A 25,811-nucleotide genomic window follows, 5' to 3' on the forward strand; every position below is an offset into this window, starting at 1 on the left:
TACAGGAACGCATGTTTGAAAATATTTCGGATTTGTTTCAGAGTGTAATAACAATAACACAAAACTATTTTGAATCCTATTTCGAGTCCATGATAAAGGTGTCCACTAGATGGCAGACGCACACCTTTTATTGTAATTCCGTCTCTTAACCTTACAGTCTGCTCTTAACAGACGCTTTATTTCCTTTTTCTTGTAGCAGTGCAGTCCAACTCAGGAGGGCATAAGGATTTATTATTTTATCCAGTTTCTTTTAGTTGTATTATCATCAAATAGTTTTATTTTGGTTTTTCATTGTGTCAGAACAAAGTCATTATTCTGCATCGAATTATTCTGCTTATTTGTGCTGGATGATTGCAAAGACTTAAATTGATAAACCAGTGAATATGGTAATATGTTTATTTTTAGGGGGAAACAGCTTGTTCAATATACAGTAGAGTCAGAGATACAGTCTTCCTAACCCTAACCAATTCTACAAGCACAAATCAGCAATAGCCTATAGATTGCCAGTTTAGGCATAATTGCAAAATTCAATTTATGTGACCTAGCTATTGAGATTCTAAAATAGCAAGGTTCTAGAAACCTATACAGCTGACTACATAACAGCAGTAATTATGAAGACAGAACACTTATTTTTACCCTAAGTTTCACGAGTTGGTAAAAGTGGGGTCTCATTACTTGTGATGTTGTCCATGAATACTTGTTCTGCGGAAGGCAAGCTGATGGGCTAAGAGGAAAGAACCAACAGTACCTTCTCATCTTCAAAGTTGTTGTTGTGAACAATACATGGAGATAGAAACTAAAGTAGCAGTAAAATCAGTTACCAAGTTAAAAACAAATGTGTGTTAGTGGATACATGTAGTGCATCTTAACCCTTCGTAACCTATAGTTGGACGTCTCATGCTGCTTATATAAGCATTAAAAACCATAAAATTATGAGAACTGAAAAACTATGTCTGCTTTACAATACTTCATTATTTTCAATATATAAAAATCAATATATGAAGTACAGCATAAGAGTATCGCAATCATCTTTCAGACGCTAAATATAAGCTCAAAAGACATAATAAATGGAAAAAATAGATTATTGATTATATAATAATAATTGTTAGTAAATATATTCGGCTCATCAATAAACCAAAAAGGATTGTCTAATAAAGGGATGAGGATCATACATCCGCCCCGTCAATGTGTATATGCTACACTACAGTATATACAAGATAAAGCAAACTACAGTAGGAACTTTCTTCGACACCCTGAATTTAAGACTATATTTTTTAACAAACTTCTTGGATTTCTGCAATGATCAAAACTGTCATAATGATACAGTTATTTTCATGGAAATATGCACAGGTATATTCAAACTAAGATTTTGATATCAATGTCATGTTGTTCTTTGGGACTTACACAGATGCAAATGTAGTTCATTGTTATGGAAATTGATGAAATGAAGACCAACTCTCAAACAGGATCATTTAATCCCCATTTCAGTAGTTAGGGCTGCCAATTTAAAGTGCTTTACATCAATATTATACAAATATGCAGATGAGAGTAAACAACCAACATGGACATGGAATAAATAAAATATACAAAAACATTCATTAGTGTTGCATCTAATTTAACAAAATGTCCTAACCTATCACTATCAAAAAGGGTATCACAGGATACATAACAAATATATGCATTGCACATAGCCACTTAATACCAGTGATTTCTACAGCTGATGATAATATTTTTAAGTGGGACGTCAATTTTTTTATAATGCAATTTTCTAGAACTTTGTATAAATTATACAGTACATACAGTGACTCTGAAAACACTCTTTTGCAAATGAAAATGACTTCATTACAGTGTAAGAGCTAAAATACTACAGTACACACTTGCTTATTCCAGGTCTAAAGGTTGACAGTGTTTTGCAGAGGGGAAAAAAGTAAAGTTTTATTTGACACAGCAGTATTTCTAAAGAACACTTATGTCTTCAATAGGTGTCCATCAAGGCGGTAGAAGAGGAGGTTTGAAGGTGCAGGTCCCAGCGCAGTGACGGGGAGTCAGCATCTTACACGAGAAATGGTGTAGTGCGTCGTGAGCTTCTGGGAAAAAAGTGAATGAATAATTTAAAACAAAAGCGGCACATGATAGTCTGTGTTGATATGTGTATAGAGAGAAACAGAGTGTGAGAAAAAATGTGTTCTAGGACAATAACTGCTATAATAAACGGTGGTGTGGCTCAAGTCTGCTTCTAAAATAATATATAAACTGTCTACAAATGAACATCTAGCTGGCATGGGTTATCAAAATTATTTAAGATCACACTTTTGAATACTGTCATACTGTGCCTTCCAAGGATTTTTTTCATGTCCTTTAGTTATCCTGAACGCTATTATTTGCTTGCCTTTGCTAGAATCAATTACCTTTTAACTTCTGCTGAATAGCATAACCTGTCTCTCTCTCATGGTCCAACTCGCTGCACAAAGTGTGCGGAGGAGAGACAAAGGATATCTTAGGTGTGGAAAACTAATTTTTCCCCTCATCCAAACTGGTTCAGTTTTGTGCATGGGATTTTTTAGGCATTCAAGTGTACGTTTCAGAAGTTGATAAAAACCATCTGATCCCTGTCTATGCTAGTCCCTTTCTGCAGCAATGCAAATGCATAAACCTAATGCTTAGTAGCACATAAAACAGTCATAAGGGCTGAACAAACTCCAGAAAGGACCACAAAAAGTCCTAAAAGGATGTGATCAGTTCTGATTAGTGTATTGTTGTTCTATTAAGTAGAAAGCCAGAACTTGTCATGTGAAGTCAAACGATTACCTCGAACAATCTGGAGTTGCTGCACCATTTCCTCTCTGTATGAGAGCTCTCTTTTCATTTGGTCTTGAAAACTGTCTAAGAAAAAAATGTGAAGTAAATTAAATATCAAAGCACATTTATGTTTATCACTATATACAAAATAAACAATTATATAGTGCTTTGCAAAAATATTCAGACCCTAATTAACTCTTTCGACTGCTTTTAAGTTTCAAGCACTGAAACTTAAAATTATTTGTTTGTTATGTATATGTTTATGTATATGTCTAAAAATGAACACAGACCATTTACAATGCATTTTAAAATTGTGTACAGCCATGACATTTAAATGTTGTCGTTGTAACAATCCGTTTTCATCAGCCTCTCCAATATTCGTTTTTCCTGTGTTTAAATCATTGTCATGCTAAACTTTATCACGTGTTTCAGTATTTTGTTTCTGTTGCAGTAGTTCACTATTTTCTGTCAAATTAATTCTCAATTTAAAAAAAGATGAAAAACCATCCAATTGTATCTATTCATAGGGAGCATAACATTCAACCAAATGACCGCTAAATCTTTTCACTTATGAATGTTGGCAGATTTTTTATGTGGTTCCCCTGTTATGCAAAACTCATCTAAATCTATTGAGCTCTGTTGATTGTTGGACTCTTTGTTGTATCTCCGTTTACACATGACAATATGTTTTTTTAATTGTAATTTTTAATGTAGCTATTAGTATTTCATTTTAAATGACCAACTATTAATCAGCATTTTACAGGCAGAGGCAATTAGTAATGTATTTGTATCCATTTTCATAAAATTGATTTATATTCAAACAGTATTATTTATTGTTTTCCAAGTTTCAGTTCTTATAAATAAAAATATCTAAGTATTTAAATTTAGAATGACTTAAATTCAAGTTATTGTAAGTTTGTACCAACCTATAAATAAACATTAGATAATTAGTTAATGATCTGATATTTTTGTATATGTTTAAATAATAAATAATACATTAAAAAGAATTTTAACATAACCTACCTTTTAGATTCTGGAATTCACGCTCCAACTTTTTTCTAAGCTCAACTTGTTCCACGAGTTGTTTCTGCAATTCCTCTGTTAAAAGAAATAAAAGCAGCAGCTCATGCAAATGTTTTAAAATGACTTTGAATTGCAAAATGATTAATGGTTTTATTACCAAAATAAACAAAATTGTTATGCTATATGACCAACTATTAATCAGCATTTTACAGGCAGAGGCAATTAGTAATGTATTTGTATCCATTTTCATAAAATTGATTATATTCAAACAGTATTATTTATTGTTTTCCAAGTTTCAGTTCTTATAAATAAAAATATCAAAATATCTAAGTATTTAAATTTAGAATTACTTAAATTCAAGTTATTGTAAGTTTGTACCAACCTATAAATAAACATTAGATAATTAGTTAATGATCTGATATTTTTGTATATGTTTAAATAATAAATAATACATTAAAAAGAATTTTAACATAACCTACCTTTTAGATTCTGGAATTCACGCTCCAACTTTTTTCTAAGCTCAACTTGTTCCACGAGTTGTTTCTGCAATTCCTCTGTTAAAAGAAATAAAAGCAGCAGCTCATGCAAATGTTTTAAAATGACTTTGAATTGCAAAATGATTAATGGTTTTATTACCAAAATAAACAAAATTGTTATGCTATTGCTAAAAACCCCATGGAAACCATAATTTCTTAAAAAAAAAAAAATCAATTTCAAATAATCATTTTCTTTTCAGCTCTTCTAAATGCAGCACATATTTTGTTTACCTTTGGCCATGCTCTCTATGTTTTTCTCAATTAAGGAGACCCTGCTGCCAGTGTCCTTGCGCACTGATTCCTCGTCTGCACACACAACAAATACATATGAAGCTAATCAACAGACTAGTGTTGAATATTAGGAGGTCCAGTTAACGATACGCACCATCATTTGGTTCCTTCAGGCGCTCCTCATTGATGTTGGTTTGATCCTGATGATTTTTTGGTTCCATCTCTTCCACCGTAGATGAAGGTTCTTCTTCATGCACGTCTTTAACTATAAGCATATATATTTATGTTAAGATAGACTTTGTTTTCTAAAAAATGAAGAAAGAAAAATCCACATGAAAACAGGCCTACCACTCGGTTCGCGTTGGTAAGTGGTCGTTGAACCAAAATAAGATGTGCTCATTTGATGCACGTGCTCATCTCGTTCACGTGAATAGACCTGTAAAATTGAGAAGACAATTATTCGTAATTATCCAATTTTGCATTTTTTATTTGAATGCGAGTGGAACGTCCGCTATTTTGATCTAATTACATTTTCAAAGAACTAAGATTATGAAGAGCCATATCCACTTACAACAAATTTCCTGAATTAATCAGTAGCCTAAGTTTCAAAAGCAGCGCGACAATTATCACCATAATCTGGATGCATTCACCTTACTTGCTCATTTTAAAACATTAACAATAATTAGCCGAATTATATAAATTAGATTAGAATAAGACACACTTAATAAAATTTAAAATAAATCGAAAAGGTTTACTTATAGTTGAATGGAAAAAGAAAAACATTAATAATATTATTATTTTTAAATAAAAAAAAGACATTTCCTTAATTCTACTTTTCTGACGGCTTTTATATAACGGGCAACTTTTTAAAGATATTTATATTTATTTATATTTTAAAATAATAGAGAATAAATACAATGTTTAAAAGAAATATAATAATGAATAATTTCATTAAAAATCAAGCCGTTTAATAGGCTACCTAACCCTGCTTTTTAAAATAATGAGAAAATAATCTTAGCTATTAATACAAAATCGCAGGAATTACGCATGGTTCTGTATTTAGTTACTCACTTCAAAGCGCGTCGTGTGTTTATTGCCGTGGCTCTCCAAATCAGACGACCGCGTTTCACTTGAATTCGTCGTGTGTAGATCACTCACGGTGTGCATTTGGCTATTGTCTTGGTCTTGATCTTTTACCCCGTCACTTTGCGCTACGGTCAAACCGTGAGGACTCCGCCGGTCATCCACAGTCAGCTGCAAACACTCCTCGTCCTCGTGCACTTTATGTGACTCCACATCCACATCCGGATCGTCCACGCTGTCCACGTCCGGAGACACTGATCTATAACTAGAACTTTCACTCAAGAAATCTGGTGACATATAACCAGATCGAGGACCAGAATACGGACCCCTGTTTCCGTATAGCTTTGCGATGCTCTCAACATCTTTAACAACCGGCCTGAATGCAGATATGTAGCTTATTTTTCTTGGGGTGGCTGGTATCCCTTCTATAGACCTGCTCTCATCCCCAGATTTATCCTCCTCGTTTCTGGTGGACTGAGTGCTGGAACACCGTTCGTTATCAAGTAGACTGTCTTTAGGGGTGCTCGTGCTTCGGTCACTTTGCTCTGACACGTCTAGCTCACTATGTCTAGTGCACAACACGTCAGGTGGAGGTTTAGGCTGGGCATGGTGGTATGTTGGCATGGCCAAGCTGCCTGTTGTAGGCCAAAACATCGGAAAGGAGGGATAGGCACTGTCCTTCGCGCTCGGCCAGAACACACCTGATAGGTTTGTTTTGTTTGGCTCTCCCATCACCACACCGTCATCCTTCTTCTGACACAATCCAAACGCCGGGAATCCGTATGGATGTGGAAAGAGCGGTGGTGGAATTTTCTGCAACATCCCAAAACTCTTACTGGGCACCGGAATAACGGGGTAACTGCGTATGCTGCTCGGCATCGTCACGTTCCCCCTGTCATCCTCACATCGGAGAGTTTTGTGGGGCACCTCAGACGGTTCCCTCTGGGTCTGACCTCTCGGTGCTTGCGTACTAAGCGAGGACGAACGATCAGACCCACCGATTGGCAGCGTCCTCTTGCGGCTGCCACCGTTAAACATGGCTTTGACGTCTTCCCAGGCATGGGACACGTCGTCCGGTGAGTTTTTATCGGTTATTTTTAAGTGTCTTCTCCAAGAATTGAAGTTTGCTGCGTCGGGTTGCGTGTATTTGGACTCCGGCGTGCGATGAGAGTGAAAGATGAACTTGTTTGGAGAGAAATACATGTTGCAGAACGAACACTTAATGCACTTCGCTCTCGAGCTGTTGTATCTGGCCGGGATGAAATTGCCCCGGCTGCCCCACGCGCATTCGTGCGACACGTCAAAAGCGAAATTTTCTGGTAATTTCGGCGGGCTGTGGGCGCCCAGAAACGACTTGCAGAGCCTCTCGGCCTCTCGCTTTGTAATCATCCCGCAGCGTCTCGAGGAAATAGGCATAGCCCCTGCGCGCCTGAGAATCTCCAGCTGGACCGGAGTACACTGCACACAAGTGATGCCCAGGGCCACGCGCCGGTTGTGGATTTCGTTATAGCTGTAGTTCTTCAGGAGAGTGTTGGATATTTGGGCTAGGCAAAGTCTCTCTTGACCATCTATGACTAGTGAAACGATCGGTATTCCATATAAAGAGGTCTCACTGACTTGGTTCGGCTTAAGTGTTGGCCCAGAGTAAGACTGCAAGTCTTGTTTAGAGTTCGGCGAACAGCTGGAGTCTCTTCCAGCCGGCAGCTGATTTGGGATGGATTCCATTCCTGGAAATCTGCGAAGATGGATAGAAGGAATATTTTTAAGTACACTATTGTGTAGCCTACTGATTTACAGACTGAAACAAAAAACGACGTACGCTATTATTGTCTTATTTGACAGAATTGTAAAAAGATCAAATGTAATAATAATCATAATAGCCTAATGAGAAGAAGAAGCAGAAAATCATATTTTATGCCTCGATGGCCACCATGGTTACATTAATCTATTTTTTTAAAATTCCGTCTAAAGATCTTTGTAAATAGGCTACCGAGATGGCCGTAGTGGTAGGCTATTAACTTCTGCGAAATTCCACTTAGTCCATTTTAATTTATTTACCATTTGTTTACAATACAAGTTTACTTTTTGTGTTGAACAAAAGACAGTTTAGAAAAAGCAAACAAGTGTTGTGTCAACACTAGAGATTATAGAGGAAATTATTCCTTGAGCCTTGCCAAAGAGCTTAACAAAGGTGTAAGAAGCTTTAAGCCGCTTTAATTGTAATTACTAAAGATGTGTTTTACATCTTTGATCTGTTGATAAACCAAATGAACTATAATTAAGATTACAACTCATTTTTCTATTTTCAATTTAAGTAAAACTTAAAATGCGCATCAAGTACAATTGATTATAGCTATAGCTATAGACATTGTAAAGAGGCTATATTTAAATAGATTGCAAATATTTATAGCCCGTATTTTAATACGCAATGTAGCTTATTTATAATGTTTAATACAAAGCAGTAGGCTATGCTTTTGGACAAATTGTGGATAAAGATACAGACAGTGTTTGGTTATTATCGCAGCTCCTCGCGATTATGCCTTTCCCCCCCTCTGAACAGTTAAATAAACAAGAATTTACAATGCATACATAAACAAATCTCACCTTTTTTCAGAAGAAAGCGAAGTGCCTTTTATCTGTGGAGGAAAACGCGTACTCGAAACCTTCGAGTCCTTTGGATAAATGCGCTCTATCTGTCCTCTATTAGAGCGTTCTGACGCCTTGGAATCGCGCCGATCTGATATAAAATGTCCACGAGCGCTTCCTTAGCGGTTTTCTCTCAGGCCTATTAGAGCGCGTGGACTTGCATCGTACTCGGCTCTCCCGCGACTAGTGTTGAGGTGCGCGCGGAGGATGACCACATGCTAGTGCGGACCTCAACGACACAGCCACTGAAGACATTCGACAGCGCTCAAGTGACAGCTAAACTAATGGCGAGGCACTCCCACTTAGCGCCAGCATATTTACATTAACTATTTGCCTTCGGGACCAATGGGGACGACAGTCAGTGCTGTCATTGAGGCCTGGAGACGTTTAAAGTTCACCACGTGATCTTTTAACACATGAAAGTGATTGCTTGTCTGCCAGTGTGTGCGGGGGCGTGCGTGGCATTTAGGAAGACTTTAGATTAGCCAACCTAGTAGTAGTAAACTTAATGCTGTATATGTAGGCTACGAAAAGATTTGTTTAAATGTGAAATACCACTTTTCGAGTTTGAACGTGGGAATTAGGCTGGTGCGTTCTGAGGAAAACGGGTATGTGTTGTTGAATGCTTTTAATAGCTACAATAAAATGTTTTCTCTATAGCATAACGGTGATTGTGTTTTGTTGCATGCTTTTTAAATCGAACCAAAACCTAATAAATACAAATACCAACAACTTTAAAATTAAAATAAATAAAAAGAAAGAAAGAAAAGAATGCAAAATAAAGGAGTCATCTGATTAAGTCTCTTGAACCTAACCTAATGTTTACAAAACGAAGAGAAGAAATATAGGCCAAGTCGTTTAGGGAAACGTTTATAATGTTAAGTGTTTACAAACCAGTCAAAGACCACCGTCACACTAAGGAGCTCGTGCACGAATGTCAACGTCTGACTGGACAGCTGTGTCAAAACCTATATAAATTCACTGCACTTACCAAAGAAAAAGAAAGTAGTTAAAACAGATCATTTATTTTGCACGTTTGTGCACAACTTACCACTTATTTTGTTTTGAAAGGGAATATTTTATGGAAATCATAAGAAATAGCATAAATTAAAAGAATGCATAAACAGAAACGGAAAAAGGGAATGGCCTCGAGGCTTTTCATCTATATTCAGTGTCTGTTTAAAAATAAACTATAGTGTTATTGAAACTGCATGGTGCCGGGGGACTTATAGGCTAAGCAATGATTGTCCCCGGGGGCTATTTGGATCGGCGTGGGTTAGGGGTGTGCTGTTGCCCGCATATGTTTTAGTTCCCACGGGTTAGTTTAACTTTTAGGAGCAATCATTCTTATGAAGACTAAGCGTAATTTACAACGTTACGCCTTAAATTCAGCTTAAAAGCCGTGTCTGCATTAAATATTTCAGATACAACGCAAAATCAAGTGGATTCTATCTTGAAGGTAATATGGGATGTATAGAGCAATAATTAATATTATTAATAAAAAGGATTACAATAAAATAGCATAACAAAGCATTAAACTATGGCTACAAAAATCGTTATTTTGCTTAAATGATGTGTGGTGGACCATCATGAAAACAAAATCAAATGAAACAAACATCCTATAAATGCATTTAAAGCAATACCAGAATTTATTTCATGATTAAAGTGAAGAGTGAACTTTATCCATATTTTCTTGCTTTTATCCTCGCTAACTGTTCATGATAGTCTCCAGAATGCTTGTGATGTAAAAACGAGCGCTTTCTGCAATATTGATAGCGGAGGGAGGACCTGGGGAGGGAGTTTGGAGTAATGCGACCCAGCCCAGTGCTATTGACTTTCACAGGAAAGAGACTTTCTTTCTCGCCAACAATAATTACCATTTTGGACTGTAATTATTCACTTCTTTTAAATTATTCAGGGACCGAGCTGAATGCCATATTGTTATCCATTATTTCTTTTACTTACCCATCATGGTTGGATTCGGGGCAGGTACGGGAATCCGACACCTGACACGATATTTAATTTAGCCCCTTTGTTGATCCTTAAGAAATTAGAGACCCCATTCTAGAACAAAGAACACTCAACGATGTGACAATATACCTTGGTTGTTATACTGATGATGATAATAATAATAATAATAATAATAATAACAATAATGCAAAAATAATGAACAATAACAATTAACGACAACAAAACAACAACATCAATAATGCATTATTATTATTATTATTTCAAATGGAAAATAACTGAAAAGCTCTTTAGTAGTAGTTTATTAAATGTCATCAACTGGACGTTAATCGACGGGAGATACTTCATTATAGTTTCTCTATTCAACATTTCTACATAAAAGCTGCAGTCAGTTTCAACAGTACAGACAGAGACATAGGCTACATACCTGCGTGAATCCTAAGTATTAAAAGCATTAAACACACAAATTTGAGTCCCTGTTAAAAATTGCAATCTAAATGAAAAAATGTAGGCCAATTTATAAATGTCCACGTAAATCCAATTTGTGTCAACTGTATTACTGTTTATTTATATATTTATTACTTAGGCTACTTTAGTTATTTATTTAGGCCTATCCTATTTATTTATTACTTAAGTCAAAACACACCGATTAAAATAGCCTAATACTGCGAGTAACACCGCTGAACTTTGAGAGTAACACTAATGACGACGGACATTTCTGCAAGACCTAGGCCTATGTTATGCATCAAGATGATCAATTACGAATGAATATATGAAATCATAAGAATGTGTTTACCCTTAGGCTATACGCAGCTGATATTACCCTTAAATAAGCTACCCCTTGTGTTTTAAGAAATTAAAAATTTCCAACTGTATGATTTTTCTTTTCAAAATATAGGAGTAGGCCTGTTGAAAAACGTAACAAGCCTGACCAAACGCAATATTTCTAGCTTAATTACTATTGGATTGCACGTGCTGGCATATCGACAGATTAGAACAAGAACACTGTAGAAACCGTGTTGTGTTGTTGTAAAGCGTCAGGGAGGTTCCAGTGACCCCTATTCATTCCTGTTAGACAGCTCGTTTGGACAAGTTTAATGGTCTTTGAAGAAAGAGCAGACTAAATGTAACTTTCTTTAAAAGTTACAAGCCAAAACCTATAAATATGAACATTAAATAACCCCTTACAAATTCGCCTCAGAATGGTGCTTGAGAGTAAACACTATTTCTACGAGGTATCAGCATAAAACCATGACCCCAATAAATTTAATTTTAGGGACAAATCAATCCTCTTCTCCTTTATCGATCCCAGCTAGCTCGCCACACTTGGGCCACGTTTCAACGCCTTTTTTTTGGTTTCACTTCGAAATAGCATTTCGATTAGATCCTTTATTAAGAGCGGATTGCTCCAAAAGGATCAGTGTGGCCAGAAAATTAAATGGTGACAATTTAATTACTGGACACTGATAAAGGCGTCCCGGTAATAGTTGTGTATGAGGGCTGGCACACTGTGTCAACCCAGGTGGACTGAAAAGTGAAGGCTGTGCAGCACACACTGCACAATGCAAACGAGAAAAGGCGCAACAGCTGCACTACAAATGAGCGACTGAAGAGGATGTGTGTTTGTGAATGGCGAAGCAGTCAGCAAATCACACCGGCTTAATTATTTATGATAATTTATAAGATGGATGTTTTAAAAATTTACAAAGGTGTTTATATGTTTCGGCAACATTTCAATAAGCAAAAAATATATTACAAGTTTGCCAGAGTGTGCTAAATGTATGTATATCACGAATAGAGTTCGACTTTTCGGTTACCATAACAACATCGCTAATCGTGCATCGTAACGCTATATCGACAAAACATAAATAGGTTTCACAAAATATCACAAATTTACCAGACTAAAATATATATTCAAACATATCCACATAATTATATATATAAAAAAAATATTTGCGCAAGATTATTTGAAAGGTTAACCACTGAATGTGTACAAGAAACCTGGTGGAATTTTGCTGCCGAATATTCAATGAAAAGTGGGCCATTGTGCTGCTGTTAAAGCAGGTTGAGAAACTAATGAGTAAGATCAGTTTGAGAGATGGTATAAACCCTTTTCTTGGCTCCCATGTCCTTGGCCCCTGTATTATTGATATGAGTGCACGCATACGTTTTTATGCTGCTTTGTCTCCGTCCTCCAGCCTGCCTATAAGGGTCAGGGTAGGGTCACCTGATGAGGTAGTGAGGCTGCCCATTTGTGAGTGGCAGCTACGGTAATTTTACTTGTCAACTCAGAAAATTAGGTTCAAAACAAACAAGGCTTTTAAAACGAACTTGTCACTCTTGGTTCCCTTGACACAGGGTCACTGTGCTTAGACTCCACTAGAAGATTTTAAATCGCAGAGACTAAACAAAACAAAAACAAAACAAAAAACCCCAGCTAGGTTATTAGTATTTATTTTAGTTTACCAATTGGGTTGGTTAATCCTTGACATCATCAAAACAGAAATACACAAAAACAAATGAAGATTGAAGTGGATTCATTCCTAAAATAAGGCAAATCACTGTCACACTATAATTCATATATGAACATTAAAGCAGACTAATTTTAACAACATAAAAGATTATCAAAAGCTTTTCAGACAGAAAACAGAATGAACATTATAAACAGTTTTAAAAGAAGCTGCAGAAAAGTCAGCCTCTGTTATTACACAATGACAGCAAGAAAAAGAGAAAGTTATTAAGAGATGAATCAGGAGGGTCATTATGTGGATCATGCTTACCTTTACAAGACTGAAGGAAAGAAAAACTCATTTAAGTGTTCCTACATTAATCACAGCCTGCACATCAAACTGTGATAATCACCTGAACACTCCATTAAAATAAAACTGCCAGCCCTAGGGAAATCTCACCTTACTCTTTAATTGTTTTGAGGCTTTGATCGGCTTTTTAATCCAAGATTAATTTATGCATTTTTAAATAACTCTACATATGATTAATAAGCTTGAAAATTAAAAGGAGTCTAAAGCAATTATAACAAGTGGTTGGTCATCACCTCATTAGATGGTGTTGGGAGATGCAGTATGTCTGTGCGCGGCGGAGAAAAGCGTGTTTGTGTGTGTGCGTCTGAAATAGAGAGGCACGTAGATTTTCATAAGACTGTCCGTACTCATACATTACAAACAGGAAGAATAGCTATGCAGCTGTTTATGTGCATTGCATAATGCATAACGGGGCTGTATGAGTTATATGACGACATGCACTCAATGAAAGGCACAAGCGGTGCTAAGTGGGGAAATAGGAGAGAGTAGATTGGCAGAATGAGAGTGGTAGCTAAAAGGGTCAGTATAATAATGGGGACTTTACAGATTTACATACTAATAGTTTTATTCCCATGAAAGTAAAACGCAGCTCAGAGCTCCCAGACTGCCGGCCACGGCCAATTTCAGTTCCACAGCACTGGCTCTATTATTTTGGGAATAATGTCTCTTTTTAACTAATTGTGCTGTGGAGTAGCACAGCAGCTTCTTTAAGTGTAGATTTACACCAGCCCTTCAAAAGCCATATAGTCTGTCAAGGTCAAACAGGAGAGCAATGGAGCTTCGGCCATGTGTGTATGTGTTTATGTCATGCTTGAAAGAAACAGCAGCAGACAGGGATGTTAGGGAAATCTCGGGAGTGAAGTGGTGAGAGAGTATTGAAAGTAAAAGCAGAGGTTCCTTCAACCTGCTAATGTGTAAACAAGACATCAGTCCACTCCTAGTCTGATGCTCATCGCCCTCCTTAAAAACCTCTCTTGCACTTTGGCCCGTCAACCTCAACGGCTTTCAAACACACATATATACACAAACGCCATCTACAAGCGCACGGTAGTAACTGATTATACATAATTACGTAATCAGATTCCAAATATTAAGTACTTGTAATTAGATATTACATTTTAAAATTTTATTAATTAAATGACATTCGCACAATGGCAGCAAATTATTGTATTAATTAATGTATTAATTCTCTGATACTGATTAATGACATGCAGGTAAACAAATAAAATTTATTTTATTTATTAAATCTATTTTATTTTATGTACAAATACTTTTTTTAGTAGTCTGATTACTTTACTTAAAAATGTGTAATCTAATATACTACACTACTAACTACAATTTTCATCACATAGTTTGCTATCAATAACAGACTACAATTTGTAAGTAATCTACCCAGCAATGCCTTGTCTTACATCTGCTGTTTATCTATTTCTTTTTCATTAAAAACCTAGAAAATTATAAAGTATTTGTTTTTATAAAACTTGTTAAATAATAAACTTTTTTATAAAAACAAATACTTTTTGTTTTCAAGCGTTTTATTTAATTTTTTCTTTGTTTTCCTTTTTTCAATTTGATCTTTTTGACAGTTTTTAGTATTAGTTTTTTACAGAATTATTAAGTAATCTAAAAAGTAGTCTGATTACATTACTTAATATGTAATCTAATAGATTACATACTAACTACAACTTTCATCATGTAGTTTGTTATAAGTAACAGACAACAATTTGCAACTTGTCTACTGCAAATCATAACACTTTGTCTTACATCTGCTGTTCTCTATAAAGCCCATCACTTTATCTTACTGTGGGAGGTCTGTGTGTTTGAAACAGACTTATATCATGTTGTAAAATGCATTTGTAGCATGCATTTATCTCGCCAAATTTGAACTGAGTTTTGAATTTATACCACGCATAAAAGTGTAAGGCATTATAGAGGTTATCTGCGACGTGCGTATGCGTGTCTGAGTCTGTTCACAACAGCCAAGAGCACAAGAACCCTTTTGTCACAAACGGAGCCTCATCTGTCACTGCGGAGACCTGCTCTCAGGAGAGAAGATGGGAACAAAGGTGCTAAAAGGCAGTGTGACAGTGAGGGCATCCTGAGGAAAGGGGAACCCTTTCACACACAACCACAGCTGTCAATCATTCTTCAATCACAAACACGCACGCAGCACGCTCTCGCCACACGCTAACATATAGAGTCCAGATTGACTGACAAAGCTCCTTTATACTTAAAAGAAGCATTTTACAACAGCTACACTCTTAAAAATAGAGGATGGTTTGATGGCAATGCTTTAGAAGAACCATTTTGGGTTCTTCAAAGAACCTTTCAGTGAATAGTTATTAAAAGAACCATTTTTTTCTTAGTGTGAAGAACTAGTAAAGAAGCTTTGTGCAGTGGAAAGGTTCCATGGATGTTATAGTTTCTTTAAAGATTACCAATTATTTTTAACAGTGTAGAAAACATTTTGATTTGTTGCAAAGTAAAAGAGGTAAGCAAGTACCGCTTGACCTCATTTCGACCGATTTTTGCAGGCCGCAAGAAAATGCATATTAAATCTGAAAAAGAGCATCACCTCAAAAAGGCAGTTCCATCACCCTCAGCGTGTTGGCCAATAGTGCCAATCACAGAACGAGCCTCAGCCCGCGATAATGGGAATTATAGTAATGAAATCTGGCGCCTGGGCCCGTGTGCCGCCCGAGGCGCTGGTATACTATAGTGGGGCATTAACATAAAGATGCGACTTGCTTGTTTTGCGAGGTCTATCAGAGGGTAGTCCACAGAGATAATAACTATTAGTAAAAGGACAGTGCTTTGCTGGATTCCAGCTGTGGAGGCTACATTTCCATACAGATGGAAAGGCTCTAGAGGGGTTATATGTATGCAGAAAGGAGCAACTGTGTGGGGTGACGCCATCGGCTATCTTCACCAAAAGCCCTGATCTGATCTTCGTCCTTCTCATCATCTTTCTCTGTAGGAGTAGCAGTGAATTAACTCCTTCTATTAGAATACTAAATGTTCTTTGATGCAAGAGGTGAGATTGAAGGTGTGCGTGTGTAAATTTGGGGCTCTTTATGGGACCATTGTCCAATGTGTGGAAATCTTTACTCTCAGAGGTACCAAGTGCAAACAGCTTGAGGGACTTAGGTGTGACCATCTGCTTGACATCTCTAACAGGTTGGAAATGTGAGAAAGTGTGCAACTATCAGTCAGTGTCAAGTTTTTGTAATTTGTATTAAAGGGACAGTTAACAAAAAGTAAAATTCCGTCATCATTGACTCCTCCTCATGTCGTTCCAAACCTGCATGACTGTCTTTCCTCTGAGGAACACAAAAGAATACCTATATCATGAAGAAAGTTTTTGTCCATACAGTCAAAGTCATTGGAGTCCAAAACAAAATAAGATCTCACTGGCTTTCATTGTATGGACAAAAAAATTGCTGAGTTCAAAATATCATATTTTGTGATCCACAAAAAAAGGCACACAGGTTTGGAAGTTTTGTATAAATTGTATTTTTTTCCTAATAGTGTTCCATATGTGCTTAGCCAGTATTTGGTGTAATCAGTACTGATTGTAGTATGTATCTATTTTTAATTTTTGTATCAGTGGCCCTGATAAAATGATTATGTGATATGAGGAAGAAGAGAGAGGATGGGATTTTAGGGTATAGCCTGTTAGCATCTGATTAATTATGCATGTGAGGGCTACACTATAAATAGCTATGGAGAGATGGGTATTGGTCCTCTAATGACCTGGCCAATGTCATGCTTAAGGCAACTAGCTTGTGTAAATAAGGCCAGCGGTCTACAAACAGCAGCTGTTACACACACACACACACACACACACACAATGGCCTTCTCTGGTGTCTCACATTCCCTTGATATCACTAGTCAAAAATATATAAATAAATAAATACATTTTTATTACATTGTGATATCTGCATCAATCCATATCAATACACCAATTTTTCTAAACCATACATTCAGTCTCAATTCTCTTCTCTTTCTCTATATTCACTAGAGCAATATTCATCTCTTAACAGGTGGGTAACAGAAAGGAATAATGACAGTATTTAGATTTGCCCTTGATTAAGAGCTTAAGAGTTAGTCAGAAACCATTATGTCCCTTCTGGGTTATAATCACAGTCTACATAATGTTTTTTTCCAGCAACTGAACCCCCTTTGTTACTTGCAAACAATGGACATAAAGTGTGCTACTGCAGAGAACAGAGGACAGCCAGACACCCCGTCAGGAATATTCTGTGTTTAAGAGGTATCTCCTCAATAATTAAGCAGTATTACACAAGTAAGTGTGCTGCTGTAGTCTGTTTGTGATTGAAGAATGATTGACAGCTGTGAAGGTGTGTGAAAGGTTCCCCATAAGCTCAGATTCAACTGCAAGTGTGATAATTTGCTCTTAAAGGGATAGCTCACCCAAAAATGAAAATTATGTCATTAATTACTCACCCTCATGTCGTTCCAAACCCGTAAGACATGCGTTCATCTTCGGAAGACAAATTAAGATATTTTTGATGAAATCCGAGAGCTTTCTGACCCTCCATAGACAACAATGGTACTACCATGATCAAGGCATAGAAATGTAGAAGGACATTGTGTGTATCATGGTACTCTCGTGAATGGTGGTGGACTGACCTGGAAGAGAAGAAATTGTTGAATAAAGTCATTATTTTAGTTTTCTTTGCAAACAAAAAGTATTCTCGTAGCTTCATAAAATTATGGATGATCCACTGACAATTTTATAGATGTCCTTACTAACTTTCTAGGCCTTAAACATGATTTGTCTAAGGAGGGTCAGAAAGCTCTTGGATTTCATCAAAAATATCTTAATTTATTCAGAAGAGGAACAAAGGTCTTTGGAACGGCATGAGGGTGAGTACTTAATGACAGAATTTTCATTTTTGGGGTGAACTAACCCTTTAATATCAAGTAACTTAAAGTTTAGACACAATATGGTGATATTTTAATTTCATTTTGTCCACCAAGGAGAACCATTCTAAACAAAGCCAAAGCAGGATCAACTATTGCATATATACTGTACAACTCCAAAACATAAGCCAGATGTTTCTGTAAAAGTCTTCAAGGGATAGTACAATTAAAATTCAATATCATTTAATAACCGTCATGTCATTCCAAACCTGGAAGTATGATTTTTTTAATTTTCTGTGGAACACAGAAGGAAAATATTAAGTCCATACAATGAAAGTCAATAGACCTTGGTCATGGTAGTGCCATATATAAATTTTAACAGGAATGAAAACAAGGCTGTAAGAGATAGAAGTACAGTGTGTTCAGTGGACTGTACTGTTATTTAACAACATACCGATGATTCAGCTGAAAAAAAAAAAAATCTTTCTGGAAATAAAAAGAAAAGTCACAAGAACTCCATGAAACAGTTTTAAATGTTGTGAAAGTTCATTGAGTGCTTATTTTTACGGCTTTGATTTCATTCATGTTAAAATCAATATGGCATCTAACCTGATTAAGGTTTATAGGGTCCAATGTTGTTTGGACCCCAATGTTGTTAAAAAAAAAACTAACAAAAAAAACCCTTTATATTCTACAGAAAAAAAAGAAACTAATACAGATTTGGAATGACATGGTGAGTAAATAATAGAAGATTCACTTTTGAGTGAACTATCGCTTTAAGGTAAGATCTGCAAAGTTCTAACCGAAATCACCATGGTTACCAAACAGACAAGATTCCAGATCAAGGATGTTTCTGTACTATGACCTCCGAATGAAAGATATTTTCATTAACATGTTAATGATAGCTGAAAATCGAAAGTTTCAAAAACATCTCAGTGAGGCAATGCGCTCAGGCTGCCACGAACACGATGCTGAGTAATTAAAAGAAAGATCTGATCAGAGGTCGCCAAGAGTGAACAACACCAGACCTTCCAATTCAAAGCGAATTACAATCACGGCAGAGAGAGCTGTTCAATTCTGCTGTAGCGAATACGGCGAGAACTCAGCCGTGACATCAATCTCATTCATGTTACATACCAAAACAGTCCAGGAGACGCTGTGAACATAGCAACAATCACAACAACACAAGTGAAACACAGGGGCAATAAGTGCAAGCTATCAACCCTCACAAGCCCAATCTAATTGAAGCTCACAGAAACACCTCTTGGCTGCTTTGCCTCAGCCCCAGTAACCTGCCATAATGCATTCGGCCATTTAAATTAACTCACAACATTTCCCCCCACTTTTTTTTTTTTTAGGTGAGAGGGGGTGGAAAAGCTCTGGCTGCTCAAATGAGCAATGTATCATTATCCAGAGTCCTGCATCCCCTCCTAACTGCAGCACCGCAGGCTAGGCAGCCTTGCGTGAGCTCCATCTACTGAGCCAGGCAATCTGGCCAGCAGACATGCATGTATTCATAATGGCAGCAGCCTTTCATGTAGGAGAGAGAAAGAGAGAGAGGGATGAAAGCTCTTTTGGAGGACACTAATGCTCATCATTACTAAATGCTACTCGCATAACAGCTTATCCCACCAACAGAATGTGACTAGTAAATACATATTACTACAGCGGTTCAATTGGATTTAAAGCAAAGAGGCTGAGTGGTAATTACTGTAAAAATGGTTAAATGCAATATACTTGTAATGTCGCCTGATTTTTTGTCTGTTCTGTGTCATTGCAAACAGAAGAAGGAGTGAATAAATGCAGACAGACCTACAATTAAAAAAAAAAAGTTTTTGGCTGAGCTTAATTCAGTTGTGGAAAACTGTCTCTCATGTGTTTTTTTTTTTTTATATTTATATTACATATAACATAATTTCTTGTTTTCCAGTACTGACATTTTTAAGTCAAGATGCATTTACTTGAGAAGTGAAATGACTTAAGATATTAAGTTTTGTTTTCTGAAAAATTAATCAAAATTGAGTGAGTTTATGCTTTAAAAAAATAATAAATATAAATATGCCAATGCAGTAAGAATACACTTACTTCAAAGGGGAAAAAACATTATTTTTCTTGCTCTATATTTTTCCTTGCAAAAACTCTCTTAATTTTGATAAAACAATCTTTCAGAAAACAAGATTTATTATCTTGTGTCATTTTGCCAAGTAAATGTATCTTGTTTTAGGAATCCTTAGATATTTGCACTGGAAAAAAAGTTAAAACACTATTTTGCCTGTGTGTGTATAGCAAAAAACAAACCAAATTTCTGTCACAATAAATCAAATGAAATCCCAGCATAAAAGCAGTAAACCAGCAAGTTCTACCTTTTCTCATCTTGCTAAAAAATACATAAAATAATTTAAATGTTTATTACTTAACAACAACAAAAAATGCTGGCAAATGGAAATTCCTTGTCCAGTTTCTGCAAAACTATGTTAATGTCAACAACAACAAAAAAAAATCATATAGAATGGATCAGGGATGCGCAATATGTTGGTACCCTAATAATACTAATAATTTAATAAGACAGTTAAATGTAATGTAACTAATCTCAGAACAAATTAGTATTTTCATACTTATATTTTACAATCTTAATGGACATCATTAATTATGACTTTTGGGTTGCATTGGGTTACATGTAAGCAAGCGACAAAAATCATTTTGTTTGAGTGTAACTGTTCTGACATTCACCTCACAGTATCAGGCTTATATTTTCCTCTTTTGTCTTTCTCATCCCCGTCTTCGTGCCAGAGAGTAAAAACTGAACAGGATTACGACAGGAAGCTGTTCAGTGGGATTTACAGGCTTTTCGTCCTCAGTGGAACTGAGAGTTTTAATTCAGTCCAGACCCATATTAGGCCGCTGGTCAGCTGAATATAGATGCTGAAATAGGTGTTCTCTAGCCAAGGGGGAAAGAGAGGGGCGGCAGCGCAGCGGCTGAGTTTGAATGATGCCTTTGCCGTCTGAGTAATGAACAGGTCAGAAAGGTCAACCCATTACAACTGCAGCTACTTAATTATTAATTACACACTACTATAAAGCAAAGGACAACTTCACTATGCTGTGTGTGTGTGTGTGTGAGAAAGAGAGACGTGGAACCTCAAACACACATGCAGTGGGTACAAATGTCTAAATCTGGGATAGCCTAATAGGATTTGGAACATTTAAAATAACATTATGACATACAGTGAGATATTTAAATTCTATGCTTTTTATAGGCCACTAATTACATATGCAAATGAGCAACATTGATAATTTGACTCTTTGTACAGAAGATTAGAAGCATTTGCTTTCACTGAAGCACAAGATGCTCTTAGGGTTTGGCAAAATGTGACATTCTGAAATGTGTTAATTTTCTAATTAAACTATTTAAAACTCAAATTGTTATTCTGAGAAATATTTAAATATTTGTTTAAAATAATATTTCATATGTAATTACATAAAAAATATATATACACTTTTTTTTTTAAATATACAATGTATTTAATAATAAATAAAAAGGCAAAATATATGCATTTTCACTAGTGGACTAATGGACTTTCGGACTCCACTGAAAATATATACAAAAGTGTCGACAAAAGTTTTCTTGCTTGTTTTTCTCTCTATCTCTCTCACATGCATGCACAGAAACTAACAGCAGATGCAAATAGTGTAGAGTAATACCATGTAGAAATATTCCATGTTCAACAAGAGCTACATGAGATGAGATGGATTTAACTTAATAATTACACGTGGTGACAGAAAACCACACTTGGCTCACACAGTTACTGTATGCAATTAAAATATTATTCATTACCTTTTAAATACAACACTGGTGCCGAAATCCCATTAAATTTGGGATAATTGAGTGTGTTTAATTATCAGCTGTGGCATGAAGTTAGTTTAGGAGAAAGTCTGTGTGAGAGAGAGAGTGAGAGAGAGAGAGAGAGAGAAATGCGAGTGAATGGTGACCTAGTTAATGTCAGAAACATTGTGTTTTAAAAATGACCTTGCTCTTGAAGCTGTGCTCAGAATAACTCAGAATAACTCTTCTCTTAGACACCCAGGGCATATGAGAGTAATAATGTTCAAATGCTGTATCTTTTTCTTCTCACCTAGCAAAATTATGTGTATTGCAAAAATATTACAGTTTCAGGGCAGGCCATGGACCGTCTTTTCTGTAAGTGATGCACTGCATGAAATGTTGCTGAGTAAAAGCTGTTTTTGGCTTGTAACTGAGAATTATTTGTTATGAAGATGACTTATGATCTGTAAACTATGCTTTAAGCCAGTGGTTCTCAGCTGGGGGGGTCACAACCCAAGAAAGTGGGCCGCAGGGTCTGTTCTGACAGGGATAGCAATGAAAAAACAATGCTAAATGCAAATAATAATAAAAAAGTTAATATTCAGCACAAATTCATGTTCCCATATCGTTTGTTGTAAAGCTACAATATTTTGGCACAAATTCAGTTCCTTATTGATTGATTGATTGATTGTCAAACTCTACAGTATTTTGGCACAAATTCATGTTCCTTCATCTTTTGTTGTCAAATTCTGCAGTATTTTTTGGCACAAATTCATGTTCATTTATATTTTGTTGTCAAAGTCTACAGCATTTCTTTTGGCATAAATTCATGTTCCTATATCCTTGATTCTCAAACTCTACAATATTTTGGCACAAATTCATGTTCCTTTATCTTTTGCAGTCAAAACACGGTATTTTGGCACAAATTAGAATTCCTATATCTTTTGTTGTCAAATTTCAGTATTTGGCACACATTCATGTTCCTTTATCTTTTGTTGTCAAACTACAGTATTTTGGCACAAACTCATGCCATTTGGAAGAAGCCAACCAAATCCAGTAGATGCCAATATGGACAGGTTGCATGACATCCTTGAAAAAAATAAACAAAATATACAATTACACAATATAAAAAAAGAATATGACTTGGATTACATTACTGGATTACATTTAAGTACTTGCAAACTGTTTGGTCTATATGGGTCCTAAAGCAATACCAGTTGAGAACCACCGTTGCTTTAAATGTCCAATTCACAAAACCAGCTGTTTAATATTTATGTTGAAAAGCCACAAATGAAAGCGTCTACCTGTTTGTCTGCACATTTATCTCGTCATAACCCTCCAGTAACATGCTGCGTACTGCCCCCCCGAGCTCCTCTTCTCCTTAGGCCGGCTGTGTGGTTCTGCCTGGCCTGCTCGGTTCAAGCTCAGAGCAGGATGGCTGGGGGCAGTTGAGTCTGGTGTTACCGAGCGAGATGGAGTCGCTCTGCCTGCAACTCCACCGTGCTTCATTAGGAAACAAAATATAAGCTTTCCACTCCATTACCAATGACTTTAGGAATGAAAGCACATAAGACGGCGACTCACCTCATCAGCAATGCATTGCAATAAACGCGCAGGCTTGAACAGGCTACAGAGACAGAGAGAGAGAGAGAGAGAGAGAGGAGGGAGAGCGGGGGCAGAAAACAGCATTAGCCTACATATGATGTCTTTACAGTGGAACAGCGAGGAAAAATCATTAATGCAATAAAATGTGCCCAGATTAATCAAACGCATCAAACTCTTATGAAAATATCACAGGGGTAGAAATGTTCTATTACGTCTAATGGTGTCTAATCTAATACAGGCAGTTAAGGGCTTGGGTATTTCTTCATTGTGAAATGCAATTTGGGAAGTTTAAAGGGAGCCAGTGAAGCGTGGGTCTCACACTGCCGACAGGAACATGGGGCATGATGATATATCTTTTTTTCCTCTCTCTCTCTCTCCCCTTTCCATCAAACTCATAAAAGCTCACTATTAAAGATCCCTGGATGGAGTGCATTTGAAAAGCTGAAAAAAAAAAACAGAAAAAGATGAGAGGCAATATGTAATTAGCATGTCATAATCAAAACGACTCATTCGGACACATTATGATCACAGGGAGGAAATTATTGCATCGCTAGTGGCAATCTGTGGGCATGTGTTAACACCATTTCCATAATGAAAATACACAAATGTTAATAGCCCGCGCCTTGATTTGGAGGGGGAATACGGAAAAGAACGTTAATTTCACACTGCACTTTCACTAGCCCTTAGGTTGTTGGAGAATTGCAGGGTTGAAGAAACACATATATAGGCTCAACCCGTTCGCAAATGTTGTTTTTCCGATTTCTCTCATTCGACGACGTTCTTCTCAGGCTGAAAAAAACCCCCAGCATCGCTCCCATGCCACTCTTTTCCAGAGAGGCCCCACACAAAAATTCTCATTTTCAATTAAAATCTCATTTAATTTGAAGTTGACATCAAACCATAAATGGGAATTAGCATATTTGGGTGCATGCCAAAGTGTATGTTGTGTATTTTTTACTTTAAAAATTGATTTCAGCTCCATCCATTTAGTTCAGAATGGCAATGATTGATGAGAACGCAGCTTTCTTTCTCAACACAAACAAAAAGTAACAAGTCCTGGCAAGTTCCTTTCTTCTTAAGGATTATACAACTCTTTTTAAATTCACAACAAACAATCATTTGCACGTCCAATGATCATGCTCAAATGGAGTATTAAGGCAACTTTAGACAGACAGAAGAGAGAGTGCAAACGCAATAACACAACGACATGTTTCCTCAGGGTTTAAAGACAGAAAAAAATGAGATGACTATATCCAATTTGTTTTTGCTCATAGAACAGATATGGTTAAATTAATAGCATATTACATTTAAGAAGTCAAGGTTTGTGCATGCTGAATCACCCTCTCCCTCTGCCCTTTACTTTAGGCTGAGTGGCTAAGACAATGCAAGAAAGTGATGTCAACATTTTCAGAACATTTTAGCAACAACAACAACAACAATAATAATAATACAATTGTAAATTGTAAAAAAAAGAAAGAAAGAAAAAAAACATTATTTCCACAAAGAACTACACATCTGAGTCAGAAGACATATCTTGTGTCTGGTGACATTTCCTGCTATGCTGTAAAATTGTAAATAAAACAAAAATGACGAAAATACATTTTACAAGAAGATTCCCTATTAAATTATCCTTTGTATGTAAACAAAAAGAAAAAGAAAAATGAAACTCTCGAAAGATTGTTGTCCTGCGATTCACAACCAAACCGACATTCAAATCTTTGCCTACTGTAGAACCAAAATGTGCAATTAAGAACACAGAAAGCAACTTTCAAACGCGGGAATTCGGAAACTTTTGTTGTATCTCGAGTCGATCAATCAAAGGACAGGCCTGAGACACCCCCCTTGTGGATTTCTTCAATGCTCTATTTCCTGGACGGGACGCAGGAAATTACTTGCTCATTTTCCAGGGCCTCTTTGACAAAGCCACAATGCATTTATTGATTCATTCTCTAAATCAAATAAGGCTTTTTTTCCACTCTGCGTTAATACCTAGAGACCCCCTACCTGACACAATATCCATTCTGCTGCTGGAAAATGAAGTATCAGTCGACGTGGATAATGAATTCATCCTGCATTGCTAAAATAACTCTAATTGCCAACCACATGCCGGAGCAATTGGAAAATAATATTAATGCGCATTTGCTAGGTGTATTATCCATTTGTCCAAGTCAATAAGAACTGTCATTAAAGGCGGCAATAAAACTCACATTTCGCCTGCTTATTTATCTCACAGGGAATTCAAACTTGCATTTAGCACATTTTGCAGACTGATTACTTATCACATTCAACTCTACAATGTGTGTCAGGCCAAAGTTGAAAAAAACATCACATTCTCTTGGTTCCCTTTGAAATAATCCAAAAGCAGCCGTCCAAAATGGACAAAATCAACCT

General features: G+C 36.4%; 1 protein-coding gene across 1 annotated transcript; it reads right to left on the reverse strand.

Annotated features, from left to right (window-relative positions):
• Positions 1-1,691: 1,691 nt before the first annotated feature.
• Positions 1,692-7,397, reverse strand: LOC107738707 (SKI family transcriptional corepressor 1 homolog-B-like). The gene is made up of 8 exons (XM_016550520.1): positions 5,748-7,397; positions 4,938-5,025; positions 4,744-4,854; positions 4,590-4,664; positions 4,302-4,376; positions 2,809-2,883; positions 2,409-2,474; positions 1,692-2,087 (listed from the first exon to the last, which is right to left on the reverse strand). The coding sequence occupies exons 1-8, from the start codon at positions 7,395-7,397 to the stop codon at positions 1,990-1,992; spliced, it is 2,238 nt and encodes a 745-aa protein (XP_016406006.1). The 3' UTR covers positions 1,692-1,989.
• Between the last annotated feature and the right edge of the window lie 18,414 nt (positions 7,398-25,811).

Source organism: Sinocyclocheilus rhinocerous, unplaced genomic scaffold (assembly GCF_001515625.1).
Source record: "Sinocyclocheilus rhinocerous isolate Xijiao unplaced genomic scaffold, SAMN03320098_v1.1 scaffold1938, whole genome shotgun sequence".
Taxonomy (NCBI): Eukaryota; Metazoa; Chordata; class Actinopteri; order Cypriniformes; family Cyprinidae; genus Sinocyclocheilus; species Sinocyclocheilus rhinocerous.

Excerpts from the sequence above, each read along its gene's own strand:
- LOC107738707 (XM_016550520.1), bottom strand. The coding sequence starts at position 7,397 with ATGGAATCCATCCCAAATCAGCTGCCGGCTGGAAGAGACTCCAGCTGT. Across the intron at positions 4,665-4,743 it reads CCTGAAGGAACCAAATGATG|ACGAGGAATCAGTGCGCAAG; the intron begins GTGCGTATCGTT and ends TTGTGTGTGCAG. Across the intron at positions 4,377-4,589 it reads CATAGAGAGCATGGCCAAAG|AGGAATTGCAGAAACAACTC; the intron begins GTAAACAAAATA and ends TTCTTTTAACAG.